Source organism: Leptodactylus fuscus, chromosome 7 (genome assembly GCF_031893055.1).
Source record: "Leptodactylus fuscus isolate aLepFus1 chromosome 7, aLepFus1.hap2, whole genome shotgun sequence".
Lineage (NCBI taxonomy): Eukaryota > Metazoa > Chordata > Amphibia > Anura > Leptodactylidae > Leptodactylus > Leptodactylus fuscus.
This window is the reverse complement of record NC_134271.1, coordinates 77,450,575-77,462,965: the sequence shown is the minus strand read 5'-3', so window position 1 is coordinate 77,462,965 and position 12,391 is coordinate 77,450,575. Positions and strand designations below refer to the sequence as shown.

At 47.6% G+C, this 12,391-nt stretch overlaps 1 protein-coding gene across 2 annotated transcripts; it reads right to left on the bottom strand.

Moving 5' to 3' along the window:
* Positions 1-4,541: 4,541 nt before the first annotated feature.
* On the bottom strand, positions 4,542-8,838 carry EXOSC6 (exosome component 6). Of its 2 annotated transcripts, XR_012717244.1 has the most exons (3): positions 8,134-8,838; positions 5,300-6,629; positions 4,542-4,987 (listed from the first exon to the last, which is right to left on the bottom strand). XR_012717244.1 is itself a non-coding variant. In XM_075282198.1 (2 exons), the coding sequence occupies exons 1-2, from the start codon at positions 8,752-8,754 to the stop codon at positions 6,468-6,470; spliced, it is 783 nt and encodes a 260-aa protein (XP_075138299.1). In that variant the 5' UTR covers positions 8,755-8,838; the 3' UTR covers positions 5,219-6,467. The 2 variants fall into 2 exon arrangements, 1 of the variants encoding a protein (XP_075138299.1); XM_075282198.1 differs by lacking the exon at positions 4,542-4,987 and having other exon boundaries at positions 5,219-6,629.
* Between the last annotated feature and the right edge of the window lie 3,553 nt (positions 8,839-12,391).

Here is a 12,391-nt window from a genome sequence, read left to right as displayed (position 1 = left end):
CACACGGAAGGTCACCATCAGGACGGCGATGAAGGTCCTCGGATTGATGTCCGCTGCCCTAGATGCAGTTCCTTGGGCCCTATGGCATATGCGCCCTCTACAGAACGAGATCTTGAGAGTCTGGAATCACAGTCCTTCAGGTTTACAGAAGCCAATCCAGTTAACCATCAGCACCCGGCAAACCTTGCCCTGGTGGACCCATCTGCGAGATGGGAAGTCCTCGGTCCAGCCCGCCTGGACCCTGTTGACTACAGATGCCTCCCTCACAGGCTGGGGAGCTCATCTGGGGGAGACCCCGGTTCAAGGTACATGGAATCAGCGGGAGAGGACGCACTCATCCAACTGGCGCGAGCTTACCGCAGTTCATCGAGCCCTTCTGTAATTTGCACCACTTCTACGAGGGAAAGCGGTCAAAGTAAGATCAGACAATCTGACCACAGTCTACTATATCAACAAGCAGGGAGGAACCAGGTCCCCCTCGCTCCTGCAAGTCACCAACCTGATCTTCTCCTGGGCAGAACGAAACCTCTCCCAGCTGGCCGCGGTACATATCCAGGGCCGCCTGAACATCCTAGCGGACCAACTCAGCAGAGGCCGGCCGATCGCAGGCGAATGGTCCCTGAATCAGGACATCTTCCACTACCTGACCAGGAGGTGGGGTCTCCCCGAGGTGGATCTGATGGCCACCCAACACAATGCCAAAGTAGAAAGGTTTTGCTCCCTGTACCGGGAAGACAACCCTTTGGCTGTGGATGCCCTGTCAATACCATGGAGGTTCGAACTGGCATACGTGTTCCCTCCCATCCCGATGATACCGAAGGTATTGGCGAAACTCAGGCAGGACCAGACTTCGGCAATAGTGATCATGCCGTTCTGTCCAAAAAGGGCATGGTTCACCGACCTTATCCTTATGAGTCGGGGGAACTACTGGAGGCTTCCACCAGTCAGGAACCTGGTGTCACTGAACAGTCGGCCGTGCCTGGGCCTAGACAAATTCAACCTCACTGCCTGGAGGTTATCCGCGCCATACGCGCAGACAGAGGATTGTCCCAGGGAGTGCTAAGTACCTTAGCCCATTCAAGAGCAGAGGCAACCAATCAGAGCTACCAAAGGATCGCCCGGATATTCCGAGATTGGTGTACAGGCAGCCACCACGATCCAGACAGAGATGCAGTCCTAGAGTTCTTACAGAACGGCTTGGAGAGAGGACTAGCACCTGCCACCCTCAAGGTTCAAGTGTCAGCTCTATCTGCTCTCCTGGAGACACGGTTATCACAAGATCCTCTTGTCAAACAGTTCCTTAGGGGGGCTGCCAGGCTCCGCCCCCAGGTACGGCCCCCTGTCCCCAGGTGGGACCTGGCCGCGGTTCTACAAGGGCTATGTGCACCCCCCTTCGAACCATTATCTGAAGTGGACTGGAAGTACCTGTCATTTAAAGTGACCTTTCTGTTGGCAATAACCTCCGCCAAGAGGGTTGGCGAATTGCAGGCTCTAGCAGCCTCCGAACCTTTCATAACTTTCTTTCCTGACAGAGTACAGCTAAGGTTCGTCCCAGGATTCTTGCCGAAGGTACCCACACTTCAGAACACCAATCAAGTGATCACCCTACCGGGGTTCTTTCCTTCCCCTGCCACTGAGCAGGAGGAGAAGCTACACACACTGGATCTGGTAAGAGCACTACGTATCTACCTGGACCGTACAGCACCGTTCCGAAGATCAGAGAATCTTCTGGTTAATGTGTTTGGCCACAATAGAGGCGCTAAAGCATCAAAGGTAACCCTGTCTAGATGGATCAGAGAAGCTATCAGCTGTTCCCTACGGGCTCAGAATCTTCCTGTTCCAGATTTCCTACGAGCCCATGCCACCCGATCAGTGGCGACATCATGGGCAGAGACACGGTTCCTCTCTCTAGAACAGATATGTGCTGCAGCCTCGTGGAGCTCACAGCTGACTTTTGCCAAACACTACAGATTGGACTGGCGTACGGCCGATGCTACAGCATTTGGGCACTCCGTCTTGGCATCAGCCTGCCAGGAGGACCCGCCCTAGGGGAGATAATACTTGCTAAATCCCCAGTTGTGCTGCTGTTGGGCGTAGGGGGAAAGAAAGATTATGAATGATAATCTGTTTTCCCTTAGCCCAAACAGCAGCACAAGGCTCCCTCCCTAAGAGGTGCTATTGTACAGATTTTGTGTATGTGTGTGTAGCTCTTGGCATAAATTGCTCTCTGTATATCATACTTGTTACTAACACAAGGGAGGAGCAGGTCTTCCGGCCTCTTATAGGGTTCAAAAGCTGTTAGGTAATTAAAAATTCCACCTGTCCTAACAGCTCATAGGGGCAGGAATACCCCAGTTGTGCTGCTGTTTGGGCTAAGGGAAAACAGATTATCATTCATAATCTTTCTTTCAGTCAGCTAGTGGATTCTACTGAAGGATAGGAGGTGCACAGTCCAACTTGACCATGTTGATGACAGATGCATACTTTTGGTGATGAGGAATCCATTTGGATGGAGCCTCAGAGAAACTTCCAAGAGAGGGCTCAGAGGGGTCCATCTGGTTCTTCACCATTTCTCATTTCAGCTCAGTGAACAGATAGTCAGGAAAAGTTCAGACAACATAACTACAGTCCTGTACATCAACAAGCAGGGAGGCACTCAATCTCAACCCCTCAAGGAACTGGATATGATCAAGATCTGGGCTGAGCAGAACCTCCCACATCTCTCAGCTGGTTCACACCAGGGGCTCTTTCAAAGTAATTGCAGATACACTGAGCTGGGGTCACTCTCTTCCCCAAAAATGTATATAAATATCAGTTTTATAAACAGGTCCACAAAATATAACATATATATATATTTATATTCGACTAAGTTCGCTCCAAAAAAAGTAAAATTTTTTTTTTTATCTTCCTCTATTTCCTGGTGTCCTCACAGCACGGCCTGGTCCTTCTGCTAAGCAGTATTCTTAAAGTGAAACTCCTTGTATGGAGGCTGCTGATTGGCTTTTGTGGCCACGTGTGGTGGGGGACTTCTACCAGAAGCCAGCAATGGACCAGGCAGAATCAGACCGTGCTAGGAGGCGCCAGGGATAGAATATATATATATATATATTTTTTTTTTTTTTCACCTTCCCCGGCCTATTTCAAATCTAAAATATTTGCTTGGACAACCCTTTTAAGGCCTCTAAATCTACTCTGGCTAAGGAATCTATCAAAATTTTCTTCTCTCAGGGTTTGACTCCTCCAGAATTTGTTAGAATATACTGTACATGTGGTCCATCTCCACTTCATGGACAGAGATGAGTTCAATTCCTTTGTAACAGATCTATAGTGCAGCTTTCTGGAGTTGCCACTGCACCTTCATCAACTACTTTAGATTGAATTCATGGGCTTCTGAGTCTCTGTCCTTTGGACACTCAGTTTTGACTCTCTTACTGAAGGGGGCTTTCGCTAAGGGCAATTCTTGCTCTTTCCCCATTATTATGTATGGGAAGCATAGATAGGATGAAGATAAAACGAAGATAAAACATTAACTAACAGTAGCACAAGGCTTCCTCCCTAATGTCAGTTACTTTATAATAACACAGTGGTAGGAGTCCCCTTTTACAAAGTCTAGGAAAGGAGTGAGACACAATTAATTTACATGTTCTTGTCATTAAAAATGAGGCAGAAATACCCCATCATTGTGCTGCTGTTAAACACTTGTATCTGCCTGATATGTAGAATAGTGTGCTCCTGCCCACTAGAACCATCTGCTACTTATGCTGAATGTAAAGAAGCTAATCCCACTGTATACTTCAGAACCTAGAACACTAAAAAGCTTGTCAATAAATAAGCTACACAAATATTGCTTTACTCCAGTCCTACTATTACACATCGCAGATTTTGTAGTCATGTGAATATGCTACAAAGTTCTCATTAAAAAAAATAGCAGGAATTATAATATGGGAAGTCCTGTGGGGACACTAATCTAGAACGCTATATACTTACCCATCACTATACAGTCCTACAGAATCTAGAGCAATTAACTGTTACACCCACACTTGGGAAATCATAATGGGTGTGTTTGAGAGGATTGAAGTGGCTGATGTATACACCATTATTATTGTATACCGTCTTATGTGAGATTTATTATCACTATCGGATCACGCTTGACAAGGGGCCTCCTAGTAGAGTGAAACATTACAAAAACTGTTGATGTGTTGAATTCTCTTTATATCTACAATATATGGATTAATATTTGATCTCTGCTCAGTTGTTCCTGGATATACCTTAATAAATGTTGTATAATTGAAGAATCAAAAGAAAAGGGTGTGCCGTGGGCGTTTAGTGTTTTGTCTTTTAATAATTCAAGCTCACTCCTGTGCACCAAAATTGAAGTTATTACAGTCAGGAACTGACATACATTTCAGGGATAATCCACACCTGCTTTCCGGCCTAAATTTTACCAAATTTGTTGGGCAAAGGTGTTCCATCCCACCTTAGGCTTTGCACCACTCTGCCCGCTTTCATAAAAAGTGCCAAGGGGGGCAGAAATAGACCGGTAGTGTTGCCCAAAATTGTGTCACATCATCAGAAAGTTTGGGAACAATAGCTGTAGAATAAACCACTACTATAGTATATTGCAGCATCTAGAGCAGTGACTCACTAGGTGGAGAATGACTGTACAATTTAAAGCTAGCCATAGACATAAGGTAAAATTCAGATGAATGGCTGATGATTGCTTCAAATTGTCATTGGAGTGATCATTCACAATGGCCAATAGACTTCTGACAGCGAAAAAAAACACCGATCTGCTGTGTTGTAAATTTTCAGATGTATTTTCAAATGCTAAACATACAACTGCATGGCGTTTTCAGTCAAATTTGGTTGATCATTTGACATTCTGGCCGACCTATGTGTATGGTCTCATCAGATTTTCTTTCCCAGTCTTACAGGCCAACCCAATATACTGCAGCATCTAGGTTTCAGAGGGAGAGCTCCCTAAGACCTGGCTCACATCTGCGTTGGTATTCCGTCCGGGGGGTCCGCAACCTGCCGAACGGAATACCGAACGCAACTGCAAGCGGTGTGCCAGTGAAAGCACACGAACCCCATAAACTATAATGGGGTCCATGTGCTTGCCGCCAGATCTCCGCAGGGATAATGCGGACAGGAAAGTAGGTCACAATCTACGCCAGCACACTGACCCCATTATATAGTCTATGGGGTCCGTGTGCTTTTACTGCACAGCGCTTGCAATTGCGCTTGGTATTGCGTTTTGGATTGGGGGGGGGAGGGTCCCCACACGGACTCCCTGAACAGCCTACATATGCAATCACAGGGTGACTGTGCCTGTACATAAAGGCTCTCCAGGTCTGCCATCTGTGCATGCCTATTAGGCCTAAAATCATTACCTGTCAACTTTCACTGACAGCATAATACACTGCAATACAAAAGCAGTGCAGTATATTATACAAATGCTGTCTGCAGTTCCCCTGGTGTACACCAGACTCTGTCCTGATCAGCTGTCTGGTACAATTGCTATACAGTATACAGAGCTGGGAATATACAGCTCAGCTCCCAGTCACCTCAACAACACACACAGCCACTATACAATGTATGGATCCATCTATTTCTGTCTCCTTACCCTAAGCTAAGTTCTGCAGCAGTTCTGAACAGCTGAGTGACAGCACTATATCAGATATTGAAAGCCTATCCCAATGATATAAAAATAATTATAAAAAAAAAAAAAAAATTACTATAAAAATAATTCCAGAAAACCCTAATACCATAAAACAGGGGTAGGCAACCTTCGGCACTCCAGCTATTATAATACTACAACTCTCAGCATGCATACATACTTGCTCTGCTGTTCTTGGAAATCCCATGGAGTTGTAGTTTCACAGCAGTTGGAGTGCCAAAGGTTGCTGACCCATGCCATAGAGCTTCAAGGCAGCAGAGCTAGACCAAGCCAAGTGCATTCTTATATGTTAATCTGGTAATGAATAAATCTCTCCTCATTCACCTGGCATAACATCTGATAATAGCACCATTACAGTTACCCCAAAAATGTGCCAGCTGCTTTATTACATCCTAAAAGATAGATCTGCCTGCAAAGAATTTTTATACATTTCAAAATCTGCACCACCAGGGTGGGCAGCAGTCAGATAAAACCTGGGTGAGGGGGAGGGGAAATCACATAACCAGTGGCTCAGAAAAGAAATTTTAATTTACAATTCTTAAAAAAAAAAACCCAAAACCTGGTCAGTTATGGAGCTGAGGCAGTGAGAAGCAACAAAAGTTTGAAGTCACAGAGCTTTGCTCCCCTCCATTAGTCACGTTGGTGATATGCTCTAGGACTGCAGCTCCTCGTAGTCATAGTCCAGCATCTATTAACGCTCTTTGTGCGTGTAGGAGCCGTGTCCTTTATTACACAAAATATGTGACCCAGAAATCTTAATATACAAATGTCCCTGAGTCTGCAGCAGCTATCCAGACTGGGGCTGCGGGGCAGGGATCTTCCGCTTGGTTGCCTTCACAAGACTCTGTTGCAGTACCGGATACAGTCGTTGACAGCCCTCCATACACATCTGCACAGCCGCCACAGAGCTGTCACCCTCCCATTCACCGCTGCATAGGAGGCCGGAGACCTGGACAAGACAAAGGCACAGATGCATTAGGAAAACACCTAAAAACCCAATTTCTGAGAAGACCCTAATCACAGGAAGCATATATCCCCCCCCCACCTTCCAAATATATGGAATCCCTCACACTACTGCTTCAGACCTGAGCTATTTTCGGGAGAAGCATATATCACCCTTAATGTACAGGACACCCTCACTTGAAAGTAGGGCTGGACGATTAATCGAAACTAAACACCAACCAGGATTATTCAGGTCAGTTATTACAATATTTGCAAGGTTCTACCTAGTTTAGTTTGACCTGAACATGTTCGAATCGGAACTGCTATTATACTCTGGATCTCAGCGGCTCAAGTGGCATCGTGACGGACAGAGGCAAGCGTTACGTACCTGCGTCACCCATATGACATTAGTCAGAAGCAATAAAGACAGCAGGGAGTCATGCCAACACCAAGAAAAGGTGAGTAACCCTTTTTTATGTTTGATCACCTCCCCGAGGCCTCCAGCTATTGTACTCTGGGGGCTGAAGAGACACCAGAGTATAATAGCACTTTCATTTTGGCTATATTAATGCCCAATTAATAGTGATTTTATTTAGGCTTCACCTCTGTCGGCTCTGACACTAGTAGAGCCGAATGCGCATGCACGGCCATAGTTCCGAGGCTGCAATTGCGCGCATGCGCAGTCGGCTCTACTAGTGTCTCAGTGGCAGAGCCAACTGCGCAGGCGTCAGAAGAAAGACGAAGAAAGAAGGGGAGGATCCAGCAGAAGATAGAGGCGGCACAGGATCCTGTTCTCTGGCAGCGGTGGGGACGCCCTCATCGCATTTTCAGTGCTGGGGCCCAGAGAACTAATTTACATACCGGTAAAAACCGGTATTACTAAGGAACGGTGCGGCGGAGATCCCCCTTTAAGGGTCCGTTAACAACCATGTCCGTTTTTTTCAAGCGGACAGAGAAATCACACATGCAGGAATTTTTTGTCCGTTTGAAAAAATGGACAGAAAGTGTCCGTTTTTGTTTTTTTTAACATTGAGGTTTATGGGCAACAGACATATAACGGACAGTATCTGATGGGCATCAGTTACAGTCCGTTATTTTCTGCACATGCTCAGAAAGCATAAACAGCAAAAAAGAAAAAACGGACATTAACTGATGCCTGATACTAATGTGTCCATTTTTTTTAACTGATCAATGTAAAATGTCATGGACACAGCTAGTGTCCGCTGCTAATGTCTGTACAAGATTTTGAACGGACATTAGCAGCGGACACAGACGGTAGTGTGAACACTGTTGAATTGGTTGTTGTTCACATTCCCAACCTCTTACAATGTATCAGTGCAGCTAGATCAGGACCTGAGAGAGAGCAATGTGCTGCTGCTTATGGCCTAGAGACAACGTAAACCGTCAGCAGATGCCTGTACAGGTAACCGCGCACGCTTACAGTCACAAGTCTCAGAACAGGAGGGTTAAGCTGCTGACATAGGACTGCTGAGCAGCGGCTCCGCCATTACCTGGTTGAGCGTCGGCAGCAGGCTGAGGTACATGGTGGCTCCGGCCGCCTCTTCAGCGTCATCCGGGTCCAGCTTTAGTTCCTCACTGTCCGGCCCCCGGCTCAACCCCGCGCCTACCGCCAGGTCGTACATCTCTATCCCAGCGTCCGCCAGGGCCAGAGAGGCGCAGGAGACGGCTGCAGGCAATGCAGAGCCCCGGTCTTCCAGCACTAGCGCCCATACGGCCAGCTCCGCTCGTGGGTATCGCTCCAGCCGTACCGCTGCCTCCAGGCTTTCCTGCAGCAAAAGACCGGCCTGACGGGAAGAGGTCGCAGAGGAGGACCAGGCCGCCGCTCGGGAGAATGGAGCCCAGCGCAGATCACATAGAAGGCGCCCACGTCTGTCTCCGCCAGCGCCGCCCCATTCTCGGGGCCCCGACACCGCGCACAGCACCTTTGTGCCTCCAGCTTCCACATAAGCTGAGCCCGCTGCTTGAGTGAGGAGGCCGGCCCGCACAAACACTGCCCGAGGCTCCCCAGCCCCACGACCTGTCCTCTCCGCCTGGGGGTGGCCGGACACTGCATACAACAGCGGGCTCTGAGACTCGTCCGGGCCGCGCACACGGCGGCTGTCACCCGGCATGACTGCGACTCCACAGCGTGAGAGGACCACAGCACTCACAACCAGCGAGACTGGAAGAGGGAGGGACAGAACGGCTCCCAAAAACCAACAAGACTACAGGAGGAAGGGCTAGAGCGGTAGCTGAGAACCAACAGGTCAGCTCCAGGGAGGAGAGAAGAGCAAGTAACAATATAACCAGAGGTCTTGTGTGGAGAATTCTGTGTAGTAGTGAGTGGCGGAACTACAGTCCTGTGGGCTCCAGTGCAGGCCCCCCTACTACATCCACACAGTGTATTCGTGTTAGTCAGTTTCCTATGGACTTGTAACTGTAACACCCACAACTGCCATTATCAAGAATAAAGACAGTAAGCACCTAGCCATGATAAAGAGGACCTTTCATCAGATTGGGCTCAGGCAGTTCCATATACTGCTGGAAAGCTGACAGCACGCTGAATTCAGCGCACTGTCGGCTTTCCCGATCTGTGCCCCGGGTAAAGCGCTATCGGTCCCGGTACCGTAGCGCTTTACAGTCAGAAGGGCGTTTCTGACACTTAGCCAGGGACGCCCTTCTGCCCAGCAGCGCCTATCGCGCTGTACTGTGGAGCGGGGAGGAACGCCCCCTCCCTCTCCTGATAATACTCGTCTATGGATAAGCACTGTGAGCAGAGGGAGGGGGCGTTCCTCCCCACTCCACAGTACAGCGCGATAGGCGCTGCTGGGCAGAAGGGCGTCCCTGGCTAAGTGTCAGAAACGCCCTTCTGACTGTAAAGCCCTACGGTACCGGGACCGATAGCGCTTTACCCGGGGCACAGATCGGGAAAGCCGAATTCAGCGCACTGTCAGCGTTCCAGCAGTATATAGAACTGCATGTGCCCAATCTGATGAAAGGTCCTCTTTAAGCGATTGTCCAGGCAAAAATGGACAACCCTTTTAACTTTTAAATCAGTTGTGGCATAGAAAAAAAATTCATACTCACCTGTCCCCGATGCCCCGGCGTCCTCCCGATTCTTCTGCTCCAGTGGCTTCTCCTGGGTCTCTTCCGGTGTTCTGATGATTGACCTCAGGAAGAGGACCCGTGATGTGACAGGTAGCGACATCGCAGGTACTTCGCCAATCAGTGGCTTCAATGGAACTCCGGGAGAAGCTGCAGGAAATAAATCTCTCCCACTTGGTGCTGTCATTTGTTGCCTGAAATGTTCACAGGGGGAAGGCTAGTGAGCTCGCAACGAAACGTCAACCTGAGGCTAATGACCTGAAAATAAATCATATAAACAGGGCTAAAGTTAAACATGATATATATTTGGAAATGTTTTGTATTGATGCATCCTTTTATTTCGCCCATATTGTTTAAAAACTTGATAACTTCTTGTCCAGGATAAATGGAAATCCCTATTTTAATCTAAACACCCTCCCCCCTCCTATATGAAAAATATATTCACCCATAACCCTGTGACCATCCCAGGGACATTTCCTGTTTATCTGGTGATGATCCGTTCCTGAAAACGGAACATCACTACTACTCTTCCCCCCCTTCCCATCCACTCCATCATACTGACCATCCAGGGCTAGACATGCAGGACTTTGTGTCCGGCCGAAAAAAAAAAACTGTTTCCTCAAGGAGAGGCCACAGGTGGACACCTTTAAAACCCATTCAAATGAATAGGTTTTAAAACTGACCACCAGGAAGCCATCCCCTGTCCAGTTTCTCGGGACGGAGGACAGAATCCCAGCGGAATGGCACAGGGTGGACACCAGGCACAAGTGTGAACGCCCCCTTAGTGTCCGTTAATGTCTGTTATGATATGTGTCAGTTTTGTTTTTTTAATGGACACCTTCATAGTGGAATCCAACGGTAGTGCGAACGCCGCCTTAGCCTCTTTGGACAGGGGTGAGTGGCACAACCTTCTAGATAATAGGTGAGACACCAAGCCCTGCGGACTCTAAAAGCATAGGAACCCAAAAGAGGATATGAGGAGAAGGGTAATGGGAACTGGGAGTTAAAGGCATGGTGCAACTGAATACATCTAAACACCTCTTGTTGTTGTAGCAAATAACTATCCTGCAATTCCAGTGATGCCATGATAAGTTCTGTCCCTTCTAACCATCTGTACAGCAATCAGAACCTCCTTCCCCATCCCAAACCCTGGATACTGATCCACACCAAAGTGAGCCAGAGCCTCATTAAACCATAGTGGCAACTCCACTGCCTTTGAGACCTGAGAAATCTGTCTGGTCAGCCTATGAAGGGGAAAGAGGTGCCTCAGGAAGATGTCACAGGGCTCCAAAATTGTCTACCGCGATTGCAAGTGCAGGAAATGTGCCAGGTGATGTTCTGCGCTTGACAGGGAGCTGAGGAGACCCAGTTATGCAAGAAGCAACATTGACCAGCTAAATAGTGTGGGAAGAAATATGGCAATGCCATTCTAGCTTCATCTTTGGCTCGTTTAAATGTCACCAACTTCAGCTTGGGTTGTCCACTCCCCCACACAAGCAAAGAGACCAAGTTCACCGGAGAAAAAAAAACATCTAGAAACCATCACATCAGCATGTTCCAGGATGTACAGCAGATTGGGGAGTACTATCATTTGAAAGAGGTTAACTCCACTGGCAAAGGGAGGAGCTTACACATGGCAAATTTCTGAGCTAAGACAGCAAGAGTATACATTAAGATTAGAGATGAGCGAGTAGTATTCGATCGAATACCTCCCCTGCATAGTTATTGGTGTACTCTGTCGAATACCACGCAGTAAAATTTCAATTCACCTCCCACCTTGCCTGGTTCTTTTTTACACCAATAACTATGCGGGGAGGTATTCGATCGAAACTACTCGCCCATCTCTAATTAAGATCATAAGACTGGAACTGTCACGAGCAATAAGGATGCTGAGAAATTTAAATGGCGATACTACCTGTAGCCCACAAAACTCAGCATCGCATCCGCATTGAATGGACGTGAAAACCTAAATCAAGGTGTTTTCAAAATGGCCAGTGACGGCCATTTATCACTGTCACATGAATAAAGCCCAACGCTGCCCTTCACCTTGCCAAACAATCCGACTTCACCACTCTCTACTCCTTTCTATCGATCTTAAACGACTCTTTGAAACGCTTCACGCCTTATTCACTTCCAAGGTACAGCCACCTATCACAGACCTCTTTGCTGAGAACCTGGCCACTCATTTCAATTACAAAATTGACAAGACCAGTCAGGAAATAATTGCCGATTCCCAGACAGCATTGATCCCCTCACCTACCATACCTGATCCGGTTCACTCTCATCCTTTGAGCCAATTACAGAAGTCGTCTTTCTTGCCTGAATACCTGTATTAGTGACCCTTTCCCTGGAGGTTTAGTGTCCCAGCTCACCCTGTTATAACGCAAACCACGGCCACATTAAAGATAAACAAAGCTTTATAAATCGCCTATTGGCTGTACTCCCCTCACAAGAGCAGTTCTTCAATGAAGCCATTAGAGTACACCTCAGCTTCAGTGCACACTGCCGCCAGGGTATACAGCTCCAGGTTCACATTAGAACAGCACAGGTGCCGGAGCAACAGATATGAGTCCAATTTAGATATCTTAACAAGGGAAACAGCGGTTGGGGTATCAGACTTTCCCCAACCATTGTCATCTCCATCTGGTAAGAGGCCTCCTACCA

Coding starts and splice junctions, on each gene's coding strand:
- EXOSC6 (XM_075282198.1), bottom strand. CDS start 8,754: ATGCCGGGTGACAGCCGCCGTGTGCGCGGCCCGGACGAGTCTCAGAGC. Junction 6,630..8,133: donor TGCTGCCGACGCTCAACCAG/GTAATGGCGGAG, acceptor TGTCTTGTCCAG/GTCTCCGGCCTCCTATGCAG.